Source organism: Lichenostomus cassidix, chromosome 4 (assembly GCF_008360975.1).
Source record: "Lichenostomus cassidix isolate B80296 chromosome 4, HeHo_3.0, whole genome shotgun sequence".
In the NCBI taxonomy this organism is placed as follows: domain Eukaryota; kingdom Metazoa; phylum Chordata; class Aves; order Passeriformes; family Meliphagidae; genus Lichenostomus; species Lichenostomus cassidix.
The window spans coordinates 47,987,507-48,009,952 of NC_139484.1; the positions used below are offsets into that span (position 1 = coordinate 47,987,507).

Consider the following 22,446-nt stretch of genomic DNA (forward strand, 5'->3'; position numbering starts at 1 on the left):
AGGTAAGGACTTGTGGTACCAAGAGTAATGGTAACACCTCAATTTTTAATTTGCTTCATGGTTTTGCACTTCTGTTCCTTTCACCATTGCCATATTTGAGATGGAATTTCCAAAACAGGAAAGAATATTGCACTTGGCATGGCACTACTGTTTCCTCACAGCTCCAGTCTATTAAGTTTAATATAAAACTATGAAATTACCCTTGGTACATGAGAAACTTATTCTGAAAGCTGAAAAAAAATTCTTATTTAGATCACAAGTATGTCCCTCAAGCACAGATGAGAAACTATCAATTTACATAATGCATAGACAAACATTAAACATTAAAACATTATTATTTCCCAGTTTCCTGCAATAATGACCTATGCACAACAGAAGAAAACCACTGTCTTATAGATTGTTAATATTCCACAACTGCAAGCTTTGAACACCTCCTGTGGATTTTTTTTTTTTAAAGGCCAGTTACAAAATATCTACATGATCAAGCCCAAGGCAGACAAGGATTTCATCTGGAGTTCCACCAAGTCCAGGCACCAAGCATATGCCAAAATACACAAGGCTCTGCCTCCGGAGGGAAGTCTGAGCATGCCCAGACACAGCTGTACTGACTCACCCAGACTTGCACAGCAATTAGACACCTCCACCTATGCGGAGGTGCTGAGCATACCTGTCCAAATATTTAAATATTTTTCTTCAACATGTGTGGCAGTGTTTAAGAGAAACAATCCTCCTGAGTATTCAGCCTTGAAGAGGCTTTTCATTAATTAATCAAGGTATGGGATTATTTTTTTGTTATGTGAGTGGGTGCATTTAAATACCAAAAAAGAGGCAATAAAAACCCTCCTCCTCTGAGCCTTATACCTCCTCATAGTATCTACGTTCTTCCTCTTCAACTTCTCTCTGGGCTTTTTCCCATTCCTCTTTCAGCTTGTCCTGCTCCTTCTGATACTTCTCCTGTACATGGATACAAATGCAGGTAAATTCAGAGCATTCAGTATTAGGAATAAATTCTGTAGTATCTCCACAGCAAAAATGAGCTTGCTAAGAGTGGATTAATCAGAAATAGGATGAAATAAAAAGATAAAAATTGGAAACATACAGGGATGTCAAAAAACCACTTCTTTTTCACTTTACCTACTTTTTTCTAGAACTTACATTTAACACCTTTAAACTACAAGAAACTTTTGACACATTAGATGAAGTTTAATTTGTTAGAATTTCTAAAATCTTTCATAAGAAATTAAGTTTATGCTCAAAAATATTAATAATTCCATATTTATCTTACTGTAATAAGTTTCAAAAATGTTTCACAGATCCCAAAACACTGAGACATGGATTGTGCATTAAAAACTTCAGCAAAGTAGCACATAAATGAACAGGTTTTGCAGATATTGGTACTAATTTAAGAGATATGCCAATACAATTTAATGAATGATGAATAAGTATGCAAGTTTAAAAGATACATGAATAGTGTGTAAAGGTTTAAGCTTATAATTAGCTATGTAGCTTATTTTCTTCCTTGACGGAATGATTTCTTAGGAATTGTTTTCACAGAGTTTTGCTCGAAAAATTATCTCAAAGAGGTGTTTAAAATTGTTTTCCAGAACTGGTTTGAATATGGAGAAGAATGGTGACTTCCATTTCCCTCTTCCACCAGTTCCAGCTTCTGTTTAAACTGGAAACCACATCTGCCTGATCCGGAAGAGAAGCATGTACTATTAAGAGAGTGCCCACACAGGCCAGAAAAATTATTGTGAGAATTTTACACCATTTTAAGAGGTGTAAAATTAGATGATCTCAAGAAAGTGTAGAGATACAGAAATTGTTCTCAAAAGATTAAAAGACCCCATTTTATTATTCTCCACCCTTTGATAGTTGCTTGCTCTTCTGTTACATGGAAGAAAGATATGATTTCTTTGGGATCCAAGGTAATCACAATTTCAAAAGACACTCCTGAGTGACTGGAAAATTCGGGTTCTCAGGGCCACTGCATTTCTTCCAACTAGGACACAAGCCTAGAACTTTTAGAGTTTACCACTAGACAAAACTAATGGTTGTCTTGAAGATATTCCCCTCTCTCACAAAAGCCCCTTAAACCCAAGTTCTTTCATGTCCAAATTTAGCTTGATATTTTTCAAGAAGAACTTGTCAACAAAGCAGAATTCTACTAAAATCTATTAAGACCATAATTTTAAAGAAGAGTTGCGTAGGCATCAGGGTTAGCAAATTGTCAGCCTTGACAAAGATGCTCCAAGTAATTAAATATTTTGCAGCCTATGCTTAAAATAATTGAAATATAACTGAAGACCAACACATTTGGTTTAACTCAGTGCTGGATTGCAAGACCAAGTCCTTTTGGTCTTTCCATGGAGTGGGGAAGGGACAGCTGAGAATGCCTAAACCAAAGAGAACGTGTGTGTGCTCATTTATCACTCAGCTGCCACAGAATTCACTCAAGCATCCACAGAGGACGTGGAAAATGTGACACAAAATGCTCAACTTTTGTCCAAAGGGACAATTCAACAGCTGGACCACACAGTGGAAGACAGACAGTTTCTTCCCTACCTGAAGCAAGCGTTCTTGCTCATGCTGCCACCTTTCCTGGCGCTTTCGCTCTTCTTCTGGATCCCAGGACCAGAAATTGAAACGCTTACATGAAGGAAAACCAAGCTATTAGACTGTGACACTACACTTCACACAGCTACCAGAGAAAACTGCACTTTGCCTGATTAAGCCCTGCCAATGAAGTTACAATGGGAAATTGAGAACTAGATAATGGTTCTCTCAGTTAGCAGACTTAGCTAATATTCTTAGCTTCACTGACACTTGGGATTGCCTGTAGGTAGCCAAATGATAAAAGAATCATTTGGTTTGCAAAGAAAGTCTTGGGAAACCTCAGCTGAAGGGGGGAAAAAAGATCTTAAAGAAAGTTCTAAGCAGCACTGAACAGAGCCACCTCTGGGTACCCAAATTTAAAGAACATACATATTTTGCTTCTCAATAATCTTCTGCACAACATGAAAAGCAATTTTAGATTGTAAAAAATATTCTCTCATTTTATGTCCTCCAGCACAACAGCCTATAGCCTTGCTTTGAATTTTTATCCATAATGAAATAAATCCTCAGGCTTTACTAAGGATGCTATTACATGACACATTTAAAATCCTTATAATTAAGGGCAATTTTGGATACTTGCTGTCATATCCCTTCCCACTATGAGTACTATTTGAATCTCATATGAAGAGATTATGTCTATTTCAATGTGACAAACAGAATATGAAATACTGTGTACTTCAGGGTAGCATTTGTGGTGCATTGGGTTTTTTTGTTTCATTGAGGAAACAGTAAACTCGTGAAGTCCTTTCATTTCTAAGCATTTAAAATGGAATGGATCACTTAGAATTACATATTATTTTGAGATTGTGAAGCTTTAGTGGCTCCAGCAGCCAAGTACTGTACAGCTAGCTCCAGACATGAGGAGTATGCATGAATTCCGGATTCAGACTATGCCTTGATTTGGGTTGTACTTTTCCTCTAACATGTCCATGAGAAAAAAATTATCATTCTGATTTAGGGATGTTACAAGACAGTTTGCATAAAAAAATTGATTTCTGCTGAACACAAATTTCTAAACCAAACAAAAATGCGAAAAAGGTACTCACGTTTGATTTGTCACCACTATCAGAATCAGCTATTTAAAAAAACCAAAACAATGAAAGATTAAATTTAACATAGTAAAATGTCCTCAGCCCGCAAATAAATCTACATTATATCTGCACATAAGAGCTTCATGTTAGTTTTCTATTTGATCCCACAACCAAATGCTAAGACTAATTGCAAGCAAATAAATCAGAAAACCAGATTACACCCATCACCAACAAAACTACTTTTTATCTGGGTATAGAGGAGCACAATATTAACTAATATCAGGTTCTACTCTACCACTAGCTAATGCCATCTACTTCTGACCACAGATGTTAGCAGTGTTCAGACACTGAGTGTTACCTACCTTGATCTACTTTTCCCTTCGTGATTCAGTGCAAGGAAGGAAAAAGTACAGCAGTGCTAAAAGGATGGGACTACACCATTCAACAGCCACAGTTACGAAGAGAACCATTGCCATTTTCTATCCAAATGTCTTTGAAAATTAGACTGATTTAAAGATTTTTTTAAAAAAGGTATTTATAGGCAAGGGATTTCTTTTGGGTGCCTGAAGCCAGAGCATCACAACAATGTGCAACCCAACAGCTCTTTGTCAACTGTGCAGCAGGAATAGATATTTTCTATGAAAGCAAGAGGTAGAACAAGTCCCCGTGATCATCAGCTTTCACCCCAGCGCTGCATCCGGAGACACCTAGGGCTGGAGCAGCAGAAGGGCTGGAGCTGTTCTCAGCTGCATTTACCTGACTGGGAGAAAAACTGTGAGCGCCGCCAGCTGTTGCGAACCCTAAGCGGAACCGCGGCCCCGCGGGGCGGCTCTGCAGGCAAGGGCACGGAGACAAAACAAGAAACAGCGCGGTCAAAAGGCGATGACAGACTACTCTCAGACCTCAGCCACCTTGGCCACTAGAGGGATTTTGTCTACAGCCGCTTTGGCCCGTGGCAGCTAATTTACAATGGACCTGAAGATCACACGGACTGTCTGTATTCAAATGCTGCTTTTGCAGCATGGCACCCGAACATACAGGAGAGTTCTGGCACACTAAAGCAAGGACAGCTACCCCTTCAAGTCTTTGCATGGTGCTTGTATTCACTTCTACTTCAGATAAAGGATTTTGTGAGCCTTTCAGTGCTCTATGTGCTGTGAACACTAGAGTGCAGCCAAGTGTTTCAGTGCCGGGCAGAAAAGAGGCAAGAGGCCTACAACCTGGTACTTGATATTTGGTTTGATTTGCTCAACATAAAATGATGTTGTTCTCGAAGTCTGCTTGGGTAGCACCTCCCCACTTAAAACAAGTGACAATTCCATTCCTTTTCAGACAATCTTAGAGTGGTCTGGGTTGGAATGAACCTTAAAGATCACCTAGTTTCAATTCCTCCTGCCATGGATTGGTACCCTTTCCACTGGACAAGGCTAAAACTTGTCTTCTACGACTTCTCTGTGCAACCTGTTCCAGGGCCTCACCACACTCATCACAAAGAATTTCTTCCTAATACCTAATCTAAATCTATCCTCTTTCAGGTTAAAGTCTTTATTCCTTGTCCTAGCACTCCATGGCTTTGTAGAAAGCCCCTCTCCAGTTTTTTCACAGTGTATCACCTTCAGTAGTTTCAACCTTGAAAACAATAGGCTAATCAATGTATTACCTGTAGATTAACCTAGGAAGTTCTTATAGGGAAGAGACCTTCAGTAATTTTTCTCTCTTTCTTCCACAATACCTACATATGTGCATCTTTAAAATAAATAAAAATCAAACTACTAAACATTATCAGTCTCAAGCAAAACTTTGTCATGAAGGCAAGGAAAAAAAGGGTTCTGCATTGCAAGAACTCATGTTGGGCAGTGGTGAAATTCAAGGATGTGGCCAAATACATGTATTGTTCATCTATAAAAGAAGTTCCCCAAGAGCAGCTGAGTGCAGAATTTATCTCCAGAAAATTTTATTGTGAGATAAAACCATCTGCTAAGTCATTTTCATCTTCAGCAGTATGTAATACTCATTGACACAATACAGCCTTTACTGCTAGGCCAGGTAAATGCAAGATAGGGCTCTCCCTGCCCCCCTCTGCTGTGTCATGTTTTTGCTGTTGTTTAAGAAGAATAGCCACAAGAGTCCTTTGCATCACAGAAGCCACACTATCAATATCAGTCAATGAAACTAGAAAAATAACTGTTTTAGCTCCAAAATGCTCCAAGTCATTGATTAAGCACTTCTCCTTGAACACTACATGCACATATTCAGCTACTGTCTGACCAAGTTTTTGCAAATGGTTTTTGCTCACCTTGTAGACCAGAATTATGTAGAGTAACTTGGCTGGTCTCGGGTAGTTTCTTTAAAAATGGCAGCACAACACTCCCCTTTGGTTCCAGGGCTTTTGCTTTTGTCACCTGTTCAGACATTTGGGAGCAGAAAACAGCATTAAAGAAGCAATAGGTTCAATCAAATGTTAATTTAAACCTTTTCTACTTATTTTCTGAATCAACATTATCAAAGATGAAGCCTCTCTCTCCAGAACTACAACATGGAGTTGCAGTTTTGAAGTCCTGCAAGTCATTTCCTGTTGACATTCACGCTGCCCTGCACACCAAAGTCAATCCTCTAACAATATCTAACTAACCAACACCTAACTTACCTGACAGAGCAGTATTGTCATAGCCATTTGTTACCTCTGCCACCACCTGCACTTGTTCAGCACTTCAAGAGGACCAAGAGGATAAGCTCCACTTTCTACACATTCTGGACACTCTGCCCTCCCAATAGATGGGGTTTGTAGGTCAAGTTCTCATTTCTGGTCCTGCTAGTTTACAGGTTCAAATGCTACAAGCAGACACCGTAGAGTTCCTTTTGAGGGGGAACTCTGTGATGACTACAGGATTTGGTAGCCAAAACCATCCTTCAGGGTCATGTTTTGAATGAACTTCTGAAGTGACATTATATAGAGAAAAATACCACTTTGCACAATAAACATTTCTGTGTAAGATCTTCCTCCTTTTTTTTTGTTTGTTTGGTGTTCCACTCCCTCTCTTTCTTGCTTGTACATACCTCCTGTGTAGGAGGGAGCTCTGCTTCCTTCTGCTGCTTTACTTCAGCTTTCTTCACATCTTTCTCGCTTGAAGTAGCTTCCTCTGAAGGGACAGGACTGGGAAGAAATTCTAATCTCTTCACAACAGGGCTGGCACAAGCTGCAGTTGACTTGAATTGCTTTTGATCTGAACCTAATCCACACACATAAGAGATAATATTGCAAGGTTAGTTTACTTTTTCAAATAAAAGGTAGCCCTATTTCTTACAATCCAGTTTCCTACTGGATATACTGTGAGCCCATTTACTGGATGTTTTGAAAAAAATAAACTTATCTTCAACACAGGAAAAATTAATCTCTCAGAGAAGACAAAATTTTAAGAATGAAATCCACCTGTCAAAATTTATGCGCTTACACTTGACTTGAGCATCCCAGGACACCCTTCATGGGGAACAAAAACAGAGAAGCAGTCCTTGGGAAACAGTCACATAAACTATTTCAGACACTTCTCTGTCTGAGCTGTAGCCTACAATATGCTTACCGAGCTAAGATCTCTTTAGTGGAATTATGTGATGAATCCTATCCTAAGATGCTACAAAGACAAGTAGCTATATGACATGGTCTCACTGTCAGCACTGGAGGATACTTCAGCTTGCCTGTTTTCACTAAACCTACCACATCCACTGACAATCAGTTAAGCATCAGGCAACAAACAAACTGTGCTAGCAGGCAGCCTTGGACTGGATTAACCTCTTTGTCATCTAATTCTTAAAGAAATCCAACAAGTCAATGCTGGTTTCTGGGAGAAGGGACTAGAAGCACACAGGCCTACAGCTGAGGACTGAGACAGCTAACCTGTGGACAGCTGATACCACCACTGGAAGCAGAGCAGTTGCCAGCATCCCAGGCACTGAATAAGCACCCAGACATGTCTCCAACCTCCTAAAGCAGAAACTTCAGATCCTGTCTCCTTTTCAACCACAGCAGCAGTGGCAGCTTCTGAATATACCTCTTTGACAGGGTGGGAGAGTGAGCTAAGAAAGAGATGCAGCCTAAGGCTCCACTAAGAATGTGCACACAAGCAGAAACAAGAGCTGCTCCTGCTGCCAAGGCAGATGCACTCTCCTTTGGGGCAGTTCTCCCATCATTAGTGGCATAGGGGCCCCAGCATGGAACTATTTGGCTTGTACTGAAGAGCAGAGGAGGTTGCTTACGCTACAAGATGTTCACACAGTTTGGACCCCATCTATCCCTCCAAAGCAGACAAAATGAAACCCCATGTTACTTTATCATATCAATTTTTGCAACACTATCTCAGTTTTCCTTGTCAGACAATATTGAACTTTTCTGTCAGTACTTCATGTTTAGCATTTCTGACAGCTGGGGAGCTGGAGACAAGGTGGCTTTGTGATTTGTAGCCAACACCATCTCATCACTGCTGACTCTTGAGAGGAGAATTTGGTTGGTTCATCACAAGATTGCCCCTTCCACATTACCTGACAGGTGCAATTCAAGATAGTTAAACTATGTACTTAGGCACGTAGGGGCTAAAGTAATTAAGTCAGTTAATGAGCCCTTGCTAACAGCCCATGTGCTTCTAATCTTTGGGGAATGGTACCTCGTTGATGTTCGAGGGCAAAGCTCAATTGTTTAAGTCACATTTATCCCCAATAAATAGGAGCATTATGCTTACATACCAACCACAGCCAGAGATCTCATTTAAATACCTACTTGATATGGTACTTTTTACTTACCCATACGAAGCTGAACTTCGATATACCCATTTTAAAAAATGAATAACAAAAAAATACTACAAACTTAGTATAATAGCACACAGCAAATAAAGTGCCTACTCAAAGACAATGTTTCAGAAACACACTTTTGACGAAAACAGCTTAAAATTCTACCAGCAAATTCCCCAGATTAGGAATCATGCATAAAGGCTTTAAAGCAGAAAATTAGGAGTCTGCACAATACTGTCCATTTAAAGCCCCTCTGGGGACTGAGGTGCCCCTCCTTACTCTTTCTCCCCATTCTTTAATGTCTTGGAGGGGAAAAATGTCAAACAGAAGCTATTACTGACTGGTATCTTCTGCCCTCGTTGCTTTCTGTTTACAGCATGCCGTGGCACTGGCTTTTCACTTGCATAAATGGTCAAGTGAACAACTCATGTGTGTCATTTCAACCACAGAATGACAGAACAGCCCAGGCTGGAAGGGACCCCAACAGACCATCTAGTCCTCCCTTTTGTGGGAAAGGGAGCCTGGAGGAAATTTTCTAGCATGCTGTCCCTGAAACAGGAATTCTACTGTGTCCCTTGGGGGGTTGCTGCAGTGAATGACTATTCTGAGTGTATACAATTTCATTTTATGTCAACGTTACTGACATCTGCAGCATTTTCTAATGAGCCCTGTTGGTGCTCCTGCTGCTGCTCTTATTGGATTCCTGCCACAGGATGTGCCTCAACCCGGGCCATAAGCGAGGAAAGGCAGGGGCAGGGGTGAGGGCAGCAGCACACCCAGCTGGGGACAGGCAGGGCAGGGGTGAGGGCAGCAGCACACCCACCTGGGGATGGGCTTGCCGGGGGCTCAGGTGCCGCACTGCTGGGGCTGGGCTCGGCTTGCAGGCTGTCAGCTCCGTCGAGTTCCACCGGGGAGGCCTGCAGAGAGGAACACAGCATGGAGTGAGAGCAGTGGAAATAAAAGCATGTGCTAATTCCTCAAGGCAGTGCTTCTGCTCCTTTGTAGTGCATTGGAACCACATCAGTTTGGAGCTCAGCAGGGCGCTGGGGAGAACGTTTCAGAGCAGTATGTGCCCGTTGGGGTGTTGAATGGCTGTGCTTTAATCTCCTTTTCAAATTGCTCATCATCAGCCATTAATGTGGTTGGTTTGGAATAGCTCCTACAAGCTTTTAGAACTATAGGATATCTTGGATTGTGTTAGCTGGAGATAAGCATACATTTCACCCCTAGTTTCCCCTTCCAGAATAATACAAAAACGTATGCATTAGTGAATAGATAGCACATACTGGGGTTTGGAAAGTGGCAAAGTAATTAAATACTTCCTTTATTTCACGGTTGTCTAAACAATCTCTTATCTGAAGGGAAAAGCCAGAGTTGGTATTAGAGGTAATGAAATACTTGAAACACTATTAAGAGAGGACTGAAAAAATATGGTGAGACCATATCAAGCCAATAATTCAAATGTCTTTGAAAAGCAAGCTTCCTGACCTGGGACTGGGCTGTTGCAGAGTTAAAAACACTCTGTCAAAACAAGGGTAACACTTCAGCTGATCTATTCAGCAACTTCCACCACACATCTGCTTTTTCAGAATGCAAATCAAGAAAAATCTGCAGCAAAGCTATCAGCCATTGCTGATAGCCTGTGCTTCTAATGCATCAAAAATCTGGAAAATGGCATATTGAAGGAAAATAAAAAATGCAGACTACTTTTAGAAATAAAAAGTAACACATTTCAGAAATAGTCTATCATAGACTCACTTTCCTGTCCTCCTCCCACTCCTCCATCTTATTAACAGCTGCAAAGGAGGAAATCTGATGAAATTTCCTCTTTTCTGCCGGAAGGAATCAGACCTCCACCTTCTGTAGGGATCCTGTTTCCTATCCCTGTAGGCCCACGAGAGCCTATGGTCCCTTATCTGAACATGCCCCATAAAAAGCAGACCTGGGCTCCCACAGCTCAGTCACCGGGGACGTCTGCTGCCAATGCCAACAGGATGTCAACGCCTATGGACACATCACAAAGCTCCAGGGAACTTTACTGCTGGCAAAGCTTGCAAATCCCTGCCTCACCTCCTTTCTGGAGGGAGGCATGCTCCCAAGAGGGACAGGGAACATGTGTGGGAAGATGCCCTGCAAGGAAATGGTGCACAGTGGTGTGGGGCTGTGGCCAGGGCCAGTGACCCAGGCAAGCCCAGCAGGCAGCCAGCAGTGCTGGGAACAAGAGAAGATGCCTGCAGCTGCCAAGGGCCGTGCTGCCACCTCTCAGCAGGACAGGCGCCAGATCACAGCCGTGAGTCTTTAGCAGCGGCAGCACTTGCTGGGCTGGCTGCCTGCCATCCTCCCCTTCCAGTGCACCCTCACCTCTGCCACCCTCAGCCTCTGCCCCGGCCAGACACGGAAGCACATCCCCCACCTGCCCAAAAGCAGTTCACAAACTGGATGAGGCAGAAAGAGTCTCCAAAAAGGTAACATGGAAAGTTTCAGGACGTCCTCTCTACTATGTCCACTTGTGAATGCATCCAAACCACAAGTGAAGAAAGCACAGACCTCTCCCTCCATGTCTCACACACTCCCAGGAGGGACAGTCACTGGAGATGAAGCACAGGCTAAAACATAGCCCCAGAGAAATGCTCCAAAGACTGCAAGTCCTGTGCTCCAGAGGTTAATTTCTTGCTATTTAGTTGTTCTTTTCTTTCATATAACCCACCTCTCTCTCCCAGCTCATCTGGATGCCAGTGTGTGTATCACTGAGAGCTTTCACCTCAAAAGCCCCAGCAGAACACTACTGAAACTAAAGAAAATTTCCCCTTCAGCCTCAGTTCTGGCTCCTGATACAACAGCAGCCATAGGAGAAGCTACTGGAAATCCTTCCCAACTTTGCTCAAAGGAGAAATAAGTATTTATTTTCTGCATGAGGACAGGCCAGCCAGTGCAACAGGCTAGCCAGATGGGTTGTGCCATCTCTGTCCTCAGAGGTTCTCAAGATTCAAATGATCGAGCCCATAGCAACCTGTTCTGATCTCATGCCTGATCCTGTTTTGAGCAGCAGACTCATCTAGAGACCTACAACCTGAATTATTCTATGTCATTCTACAACCTACAAAACTCTGTTAGACCTAAACAAATGACTATTATTGAGAGCTTGGGATTTGCCCTAAACAAAGTAGTTTTCACATGGAAAAGCAACAGGTTCCAAACACGCTGCTCCAAGCCATTAGCCCTCCCAAAGAAATTGTTATAGATTTCAATTATTAATATTTAGATTGATATTTTTTGGTAAAACAACAGAATTCACCCTTCACTCTCAAAAAGCAATTGTCCAAATTGAAAAATTAAAATTAAATAAATTCAACTAATTTCAACCTCAGAGGCTTTATAGCTATACACTGTAATAATCCCAGGGCCAATACAAAAAGTGTTAAACTGTTACACCCAGGAAAGTGAATTGCTGATGTCAGCTGGTGCTAGAGAAAGAGCACAGCCACAGTGGCCTCTCAGGGAGACAAAAATGCTTAGTAAATGCTGCAGTGATGCATACAAACATTGCACTTCTATCCCCTCTGGGTCTAGAGTTGCCTCAGAAAACTAAACACGGTGCTGGCATGCAGCTATCCTGCACAAGTGCAATAACTAAACCTACCCATAACCTATATCCAGGAAGTTGAACCAGGTGTAGACATAAACGTTATTTATAGAAAAAAGAGCTATTACTTGCTGCAGGAAAATTGACTTTCCAATGGCATGCTGCAGAAGTTCTGTTCCTGCTCACGAGACTTGACTCTTTCTCCTCCCTCTGCTGAGCAATTAAATGCTAGTGACATACAGCTAAAAATATAAAACTGATTAATAAGTAATTTATAAAAAAATTAAGTCAGTTTCACTGGGGAATTCTCTTATTTCCACTAAATTTAATTCTATTTATAATACCAAGGTAATGTAGTATTATCTAGTATTTTATCCACAGGTATATGATACGCTCAAGAAAATTCTTGTTGATAAATTATCTTTTCTACCACAGATTATCATCCTTCACATTTCATAAATATTTGTAATCAAATGATGATATCACCAAACACAAAAAAAGGCATACAAACATTTCATTACACCTAAGAGGACCATATTTTGACATGGACACTGAAAGACTGAGTAACCTAGTGAGTGATGAGGTATTTCAGTTCTATGAGGAGCTCTCATGCCTTGTGATGAAGGACTGATGCAGCCTCTCAGCACCCTCTGACATAGCCATACGTATTTGTGTGGGCAGAGGTCTCTTTCTGCAGGGCAACAGAGCCATCCCAAACACTGGCTCTGCTGCAGATGCCTGGGAGGGAAGGTCACACAACACCACCACAGGCAATGAAGCCTTCAAGAGGAGTAGGAAATACCTCAGTGTGTAGGGGCTGTGATGATCTCTGCCCAGATCAGAGATACAGGCTGGTGTCAAGACTCTGCCCTATTAGTTCTGAAAAACTGAAGAATGCTGTGTACTTGGATCAGTGTTTTTATTACCCCACGCATCTGGATACCCAGGAGTTAAAGTAAGCTTCCCCATTTATGACTTAGCCTTAGCTCATGATGGCAAGTTAAATATTGTGATGACAGTTGTGGTTAGGAGCACATCAGTAACAGAGGACAAAGCGATACTGGTGTTCTGCTAAACAAGGTATCCATTTCACAAAGACACAAGCACAAGTATATAGTGTTACCAAACACCTATTAGACATGAAAATAAATTAGTTCAGTTTGCGACAGACAGGATTTGTATTACATAAACTAGGATATAAGTCCAAGTATTTCTTTAATTAAGATAATACAAGCCAGAAATGGCCATATTGGCTACTGCTGTAGCAGAAATTTACAACCTTATAAAACCCTAAAAATAAAAACCCCAGAAATACCTAACAAACAGAGTATCACAACTTCTACAAGAATACAAACTCCAAAGGAAGTTACAGTAGAACTTTATTAACCCTTATTGTAAATTAAATCAAAACATAGCTCAGTTAACACTGCTTGCACACAAAATCATGCAATATATTGTTATTGTATATTCTATGAAAACATGACAAAACATGCTGTCTGGAACCAGTGAGAATGCAGAGATACCAGAAAGAATCAGGTTAAAACTACAATTTAAATTCTGTAAAACCATTCAGGAATGAAATTTGTTGCAGTATCAATAGCCATATGTAGAAATAGTCTGACAAATCACAAAACTTCTGTGATTCGAATTCTACGCAGATCATTGACTTCAAAATTTTCATACAAAGATTTCTGCAGCAAAATTAGTGCTTTCAGCTGATGTGAGCAGTAGTGATAGCATGACCTTGGGTTGCCACAGCTTAGTTTCTTGCATGCTATGCCAGACATAGTACTACAACCAGAACACTGCTTCAACAGGTTAAGTCATCTGCCAGCTATACAATGCTATACTCAGGCCAGCTATTTACAACAAAAGACCAGGGTAATCAGTAACTGACAAAGAAGGCTTGAAAATGTTGCCAGAAATAGTCTGAAGTATTCCTGATAGGCATTAGACTTATTACTGCTCAATTAGGGTATAAAATTAGCTTCTTTCACTGACAGACACTGAAAAGTGCATGGCTGTCTGAAGGACAGGAGACAGGCATGTTATGTTCATAACCAAATGCTGAGCAGAGTTCCCTTCTAGCTGTTTCGAAGCTTTGTTGCTCTCACTTCTCATCCTACACCCTTTTCCCTTCAGGTAGTCCAGCCCTCCACACATCTTTTCATGTGTAGTTCAAGGCAAAGCTGTCAATCTGGAACAGACATACTTACTCTACGAGTGTTTCTTGTAATGAATCCAGAACAAAGACTTGTCATACCGGATATGTACAAACCAAGATTTCAGCCCTGCTCTCCTGTAGCTTGGCCAACAATCCTCAACCACAAGAAAGCTTATACTTTAATCTCAGTTCAATCAGTAAATTTTTGAACATGAGGGAGAGTGTTACTTGGATATAGAAAACAAGTTTATTTTCTGCCAAGCATGCAGTGAATAGGAATGGACAAGTTTAAGCGAGCTAGAGAAAAATTAAAAGAAAGCTGTCTCTCCCCACCATCACCACCTCACCCTGATCTTTTTTAAGTTGCTGCCTATATTTTTTTTTCGTTGATCAGAGAAAAGTTATAATTAGAGCTATAAGAAGCCAATAATTTCTAAATGCTCATACAAAGATTTATTAAAACAAAGTGATTTTACTTACCAACCAAGTAATCCCCCTACACTAAAATCTGCACAAACACTGTTTTAAAACAGAACATTTACTTTGCCAACTTCTGATTCAAAAAGCTAGAGGATACAACTTCTCAGCATTTGTAGTGTTCACCATGGTTCTGTATAAAAGAAAGAAAACACAGCCTAAATGGCTGACAGGTAGGACCAGGATGAGATGATTCTCACATTATTGCTGGTATTGCCACTGACTGATCACTCTTTGGGCCTGTGCTCCAGTTTTTCCAACTGCATTGAGAGGTACAGGTATGCTTCACCTAATACCCCTCTTAGCATCACAGTGCTCCTCAAACACCAGTGGGATGTTTCCATCCTCTTTGTAGGCCACATTTATCCTTTTTAGCCTTTAATCATAGGCCAAATTTCATAAGCCACTTTAAGGAAAGGTAAGTCTCTTGTAAAATCCCTTATACACTACCTACACTCTACATAATACTCTCCTTATACATACTTACACTCATACTCTACTTATACACTATAGATGTAAGTATACTTTTTAATAATATTTTTCTTTACTGTCCTGCCCACCTGCTGCAGTTTTTTGCATCTCATTTCATAGTAGATTCAGGCAGGATGTACACGTGCTTCCCAATCAGTGTCTGATTGACAAACATTATTTGATCCACATATAGATGGGATTCTTCTCTTGTCAAAAAGACAACTGACACTGAGGTCTCACCCACAGGAAATGATCTCTGCATTTCACTAGCTCCCCAAAAGCCTCAATAGTATTAGTGTTTTAAGTGGTGCAACTTAAATAAACTTCAGGCCAAAAGCACTGTTGGAGTAGAGTTGCACAGCATCTTCCTCTGTTGCAGACAATGCCTGAGGGCAGCCAGACAGATTCAAACTAGCACTACAGAGCTTCAAAGGGAAGCCTGCTAGGCTGAGAGAAGACAGAAGTAGTCCATTTGACAAGTGAACTGGAACAGCAGGGGAGCAGCCCTGTGAGAAATGGAGGAAGAAGGGGCATGTAAAGAAAAGGAAGAGTATCAGAAGGGGAGGACAGGAGTGCCACAGGTAATGTATACATGAGAAGAAATACATATTTCACAAAAGAGACTTGGAGCAGAAAATGAGTGAATAAAACACAAAACTATACCAATCTACAAGCAACTAGAGGGAAAAAACAGCAAAAAAAAAAAAAAAAGAAACAGCATTTCTTAACAGATTACCTGTGAATCTTATTCAAAGCCTGGGAAGGACATAGCTAACAAGAACTGTATCAATAAAATATACAAACAAACAGTGAAACAGTGAAAGCAAATTTAGAAATGGCTTTGAAAACACACTTAATTTGTAAAAGTTGTCTCAAGTCAAAGAAGCTTCAGTAATTTCTTCCACTCTAGACAGCTCTTCTTCATCTCAGCTGCTTTTCTATGCCTGTTTCTGACATTTTCTCCTCCTCTTCTAGAATGTCAGAAGGGTTAAGCATCAGAGAAAACCCATGACCCTGTTTTTTCCTTGTGGGAGGTGATAGTGGAGGCTTTCAGAAGGTTTTCTTACTTCTAAGAATGTGTAACTTGGAAGTCCCATCCCTGGAGCAAAAAATCAAACTCCTTTTTCCCCTCTGGAATGATGACAGTGACAGCTAGATACAGTATCCCACCAAGCTAGAGGTCATGTTTTATGGGGAGTGGGACAAGCCCAGGAGGATCTTATCTTTCCTAATTTGGATTCCCAATCTTCCTAGGAGGGGTGATATCCTTCACAGAGGAGTTCAGCATTTCAGGCTCTGCAGATGAAGCTGACATTGTTGTGTTAGTTGTCCGAAGTCCAAAGTAAAATAAGTACAGGGAGAAGGCTGAGTGAAGTGAATCCAGCACAGCTGCCCAATTCTTGCAGATAAGGCCCCAGACCAATTACATCCATATCAAGCTGTCTATAGCGGTGCTTGTCTGTGTCCCAGCACTCACAGTGCAGATGCCAAGCATCAGTACCATGCCCCATGTCTGTGACCTGGCATCTAAGCCCTTTCCATTAACAATCCAGGGCTCTCTTGTATGCTCAATAGCTAAATTACTGCCCATATCTTAGTCTGAGGCATGCAGACCTGGAAAATTAAAAAGAAGCATCTGGGTGAAGAGAAGTAAACATCCAGAAGAAACAGAACCTGAAATCTTATTTTAGGCTGGCAAATTCCCTTCCAGCCACAGGCAGATCTCCTTCTCCTCTCTCTCATCACATTCAGTGTATTACACTTGTTTTCCCATGGAAGATACCCCCTCAAAGCAGTCTGCTCTCCTTGCTCTGCCCTTGACATGCTTAATACACAATACCTTTGCTTGAGGCTGAAGTGCCAGGAGTAATTACGATAATTTTCACTACCCAATCACATTACTGATGGTATTGTGAGGCTACTAATATAAAATCTGCAGTCAGAGCAGAGACACTCTGTCCCTAGCACCCTTTTGGTGCACACTTATTCTCTCTTGTAGGCTTCATCATTAAGTGCATTCAAGCTTACAAACCAGGAGCTATTCTGCAAATGTCAAGAGTCACAGGGAATCTGAGGAGTAAGACTCTTCTGCCTCCTTTGCCAGTATCACCATAAGAGCTAAGAATTGGAAAGAGAAACCAGACACAGAAAAATTTGCATTCAGCTGGCCATATCATCCTCAAAGCTGTAGAAAGGGGAGGATGAGAGGACATCAAACAGATACAAACACACTCAAGAACTAACAGTGAGTTCTGCTGCTGAGTTTCCTCATAACTCTAACTGGGCATGAAAATCCTAAAAAAGGAGACAGTAACACTTTCACTTGGCTACTTTTCTGATTGTCAATGAACTTCTAATCTTCAGCAATATCTGAGGTTCTTCTGTGTCTTCCAAACACCCCCAGTACCTGCTCTTCCATATCAGATGCAATGCTTAGCTGGCTTTTCCCTCACAGCCAAATTGTTCTGACAGGAGCAGCCTCAGCTCTGCCTTCCCTACAAATAATTCACTTTTGACTCAATACTAGTTCCCTCTAACAGGATCAAGTCTGTGCTCACAGCACACCCCAATTCCCATGATTGCTGCAGGCTCCCTGGTTCAGCTGTCCATATGTAGAGACCAACATTAAGCAGAGGAGTAAAACACAAACTCTTTCTCATGAATGAGCCATCACGCCCCAGGACAGATCCCTGTCTGCTCCCTGTTATCCATCTGGCCAATGTTTGGATGAAATCTGAGATGAAAGACAAAATTATCATATTCCAACTCTCACCACATCTCCAATTCTCTTTGTTGTTACAGAAGTAAAAATGGTGAGAATTCCCTCTCCTGTCACTTGCTTGCAGCCCTTTTACACGCTCTCTTTGCAATCCTCTCCTTATTTCTTGTTTTGTTTTTACGATCTACTTTTATTACAGTTTTGTAGCATCTAGATGCCTGCTGTGATATGCTCTAGTTTTACTCCTGCCTTTTTCTCTGGGGAAGGCAGGGAGAGAAAGATGAAAAGGTAAAATTAATTTGTTTCTCTGATAAGGCAGTTAAGAAGCATGTTGGCCCCTCTGAGCATTTCAATAGCTTATCCCTTTTTCTAATATTTCTGAGAGGGGAATGAAAACCAAATGTTCAAAACTGCCAGCACATCTACATCCTCTCTTTGAAAACTGAGACTAATTATAATGGCTCACACAGTCCAATTACGTTGCTGATCTAATCAGCTTACATTACGAGAAGCGCTGAATAAACCTGCACAACGGCTGGGACACTAAATCAACTTCTCCGTGGCCCAGCACACTTAAAGCACACTTATCAGCTGCCTCATATCTGGAAAAAAAACCCAAAACAACAACAAAAAAACAGATAAAACCCCCAAAAACCGCACTGGCTGCAAAAAGTTTTTTAGTCTTACCCTCCTATTTCTCTACCCACATACAAAAGGAAGAAGCCTTTAATTTACAAAGGATTTTGGGTTTTGTTTATAGTTTTTTTCCTAGTCTGGGCACACCCTTTTGAAATAAGGCAAACATAGGCACTTGGGTATCATTAGTTAGTGATTAAACACATCATGAGACAGAAAATTGGCAAAGAAAGTAAGGCTGGTTTGTTCGTGTTGGTCTTACTGTTGGCTCTTTGTGCACACTCTGAGTGGCAGGCCTCTGTAAACTGAGCTCAACACTTGGGGGGTCCTTCTTCAACTCTACTGGGGGCCTGTCCCCTCTGGCTACTCCGTCAAATTTCAGAGATCTGGTTGGTGAAGGAGTAAATATTACTGTTGTGCATTCTTTATCCTTTTCTTCCATGCCGTTGACATTTTCTCCATTCATGCTGACTTTTCCATCTACCTGCAGACAACAGTTAAATAAATATGCTGAGGCAAGTAGCATTCAAAGGAATTTAGGAAATTAGGAGTTCAACATGATACTACAATCATTAACACAGTCTGTGTTATCAGTGAAGGATGGAGCCAAGCACATATTTCATTCAACAGGCCAAAACAGAAGAAGACCCTATGACCTTAGGGGGCTCATAAACAAAATACAGACACAAGGAAATAATTTTTCTGGATTTCCTGGTTTCCCACATTCCATTCTCCCAGCAACATACAGACACCCTTTGTGTGCATCACAGAACAAAGCATGTTTTAAAAAACCCAATTTTTATGTTAAATTTAGACCAAAACTGCTGGGTTTTGCACTGCCTTATTGTGGCAGGACAGACACCCCCCCCCCCCCTTCTCTCTCTCCCTGATTGCTAGCCGAGATCGATGGCTCAGATTAAGTCAATGGCTTAATCCTGACTATCAGTGCTGGCGTCTGGAACTCAGAGCGAGACACTGAGAGAATGTGAATAATTTTCAGGTGACCGCAAATACACACTCTTTTCCCTATAAAACACCACGAAAAACTCAGTAAAATCAGAAGCTTTCTACAGCGTGAAGAAATGCCTTCTCCCCAGGTCTGGACGCAGCCCTGCGGTTACTTCCCTGGGATTGAGTGAGGAAATCTTAATGTATTCCAGCTCCAAATATGGATTTGGTAAGATCATTTGAGTTTCCTAAATTGTATTATTCCGGCTAACTTATAGGTACCTTTCTTAACTTGCATTTCAGCTAGCTCAAGCAAGCATTTCTTAACTTGCATTATCGTTCAAGCAAGCATTTCTTGCGTTTTTAACTATTTTTATAGTTCAAGCAAGGTTTTACCCCATAATTGCATTTTTAGCTACCATAGTGTTGCAATTATGTATTCATTGTGTGTCTATGTGTGTCAATCTGTTCTATGTTTGTATGTTTGTTATGTTCTGTGTCAAATAAATGGTATTTTTAGACAAATCGGCCAGATATCAAAGAATCTTGCGAACGGGACTAAGTCTTGGGGAACTAGCTGTCTTAAAGCCTGTCAAACTGCAAAAGCACATAAATCTCCTCTCTCCCATGCAAGACACTTATGCAAGAGCCAAGCAGGTTCTCCAGGACTAATTATGCTGATGAATTACTTATGTACCCTGATGACCTCACCACAGTATTAGCAGTCTGTGCTTTTTTGAAGCACTGTCATGTGAACTTTGAAGGGACAGGAGCAGCAGAGTTCATCCACTTGTTTCTTTATTGTTCATAACAGGGAATCAAGGCACCAGCAAATAAAACTGGACATTCCACCCTCTCCATAAGGCAGTAAAATAGATTAGCTGCTTTCCCCAAAAAATTACTTTAGGGAATCCCTTTGAAAAGGGGAGTATGTAAACAGGTTAACTACCTTTTTTCTCAGGGTCAAGCTAGCTCCTTCGTGGCCATATATTCCTGCTAAGGAACTTTTAAGCAAGGAAGAAAGTACAAAACATGCTCTGGCTTCTTCCTCTGCACTGATAAAACTACTTGGCATGTTAACATTGTAATTTCTGAGTGGAGGTGGCATGTAAAGACTCCCTTCAATTTGAAGAGCTCTTTGTAAAAGCATACAGGGGCAATCTTGCTGCAGAGAGCTCACTAGCTGTTCACCATAAGAGGGTCCAGGTGGAGAGACTGGGAGAGGATCATGTCTCAGTACCACCACATTACTCCTGCCTGGCTACAGCACAGATGTTTATAGGCTTGTCAGCAGGGGTGAGGAGTAAAGAGGGCTTTGCTACTCTGTGCACAGAGATCCTTCCTCACTTATTGAGTGAACAGGCTGGATACCTCAGGAGTGGCACTCCAAGTTAATCTATACCACCTGCACCAAGCTGAGGGCAAACTCCTCCCGTTGACTTCTTGTACACGTGCACCCAGAGACCTGTTCTGTATGAGCATGATTAACTATGAGGCCATCTCTGAGCTGCTGGGCATTCTTAGCTCTGCCACATTGTCCTAGGTTACAATATAGATGTATTCAGTATTCTATTACCACCAGCTGTGGGACATTAGCTGTTATCTCTTGCTATGACTCACCCCTGATAACTGTTAATTGGCCATCAAGAACCCACTGCATGACTTATGGAATTATCTCATCCTATTGTGAGATGCTCCACCCAGGAGGGAGGAGCCAAGCATTCCCACCTGGATATAACCTGGCCTTGGAACTGCCTAAGTTAGCCTTGTCTGTTGGGTTCCCAGAGGACAAGAGATACTACTGGACCTTCAGCTGGAGACCAGACCTTCCACAGGATCACTGCTTCAACCTAACTACTTCACTTGGACTACTACCACCACCCTAACAGGGTGTCAGGTTGTATCTGACTTTGTCAGTGCTTTTCCTTGTACTATTACACTTATTTTTATTTTTTCCTATTAAATTTTAATCCTGACATTGGTTTGTTTTCAAACTAATACACATATGTGCAGGAAGGTGAAGGCAGTTAGCACCTTGCACAATCAGCTCTACCACCTGTTTCACCCCTTTTGACTGTTTTTCAGATGAAAATGTTCCCTTCCTTTCCTCACTGACATCATCCACTTAACACAGCACCTCTCTTAGGGTTTATTTCCAAATGCAAGTGTGAGCAGGCACTGAGCCCAAAGTCTTGTGGGACTGTGTGCTGAATTATCTACCAGAGAGGCAGGTTATGAAAGATCTCAGAAATAAAAAAGCCAGGGAAACACCGGCAGGCTGCACCATCCATTTCAGTGTCTCTGTTTAGACTAAAATTTTTCTCTATTTATATTAAGGAGGAAAACCGAATGTTCAAATGAGCAGGAGAGATGCCCTGGCTGCAGAGTTAAACAAACATACTCCTTTCCTTCTGATCTGGAGGAAGTCAACACATTGTCACCAGAGCCAAGAATCACCGACAAATTGGTGTTTCAAGGGAAAATAATGCTACAGCTACATGTCCTAGGGAATGATTCCTACTGAGACAAATAACATTTTTCCACATCATCTGAACAAGATTCAGACAAATTTTTTTGTTGTGGCTGGCAGGGGATAGTAGCCTTCATGGGTTAGTTTTTTCCCACATATGTATGTGAATTATATATGCATTAACATTACGGTGATGCACACAGATATCTGGATCCTCTGATGAAAAAAGTATCAAGGATCAGAAAAAAAATCAAAGATCCATGATTCACTGATGTCTAAAATGTAAACTCTGGGGGCATACCTACTGAGGTATAGGAGAAACAGGAATTATCAGTTTCATGTTTCAACTAGGAAACATGGTGGGGTGTAGTTTCCAGAAGAGCTGGCACAGACTTTAATAAATTATACATCACGACATACTTTTTTCGCTAGCTATAAAAAGATGACTTATTTTTTAGAAAGTAAACAACCTGAATATACATTACAGCAGTGCTACTGGGATATCAGCAGGGCTTCAGCAACCCTTGAATGCCACTAGCAAAGTATTAGCAA

At 41.2% G+C, this 22,446-nt stretch overlaps 1 protein-coding gene across 15 annotated transcripts in view; it reads right to left on the minus strand.

Moving 5' to 3' along the window:
- Positions 1–22,446, minus strand: part of LIMCH1 (LIM and calponin homology domains 1) — a 179,224-nt gene that overhangs the window by 14,899 nt on the left and 141,879 nt on the right. For 14 of the 15 annotated variants that reach the window (XM_085059071.1, XM_085059070.1, XM_085059074.1 and 11 more), the window contains 7 exons: positions 18,739–18,960; positions 9,250–9,343; positions 6,705–6,877; positions 5,944–6,049; positions 3,663–3,691; positions 2,566–2,649; positions 862–954 (listed from right to left, as the gene is read on the minus strand). In XM_085059071.1, coding sequence (XP_084915197.1) covers positions 862–954; positions 2,566–2,649; positions 3,663–3,691; positions 5,944–6,049; positions 6,705–6,877; positions 9,250–9,343; positions 18,739–18,960 — 801 coding nt within the window. The remainder of the gene's footprint in view (positions 1–861; positions 955–2,565; positions 2,650–3,662; positions 3,692–5,943; positions 6,050–6,704; positions 6,878–9,249; positions 9,344–18,738; positions 18,961–22,446) is intronic. The other variant, XM_085059073.1, reaches the window with a different exon arrangement.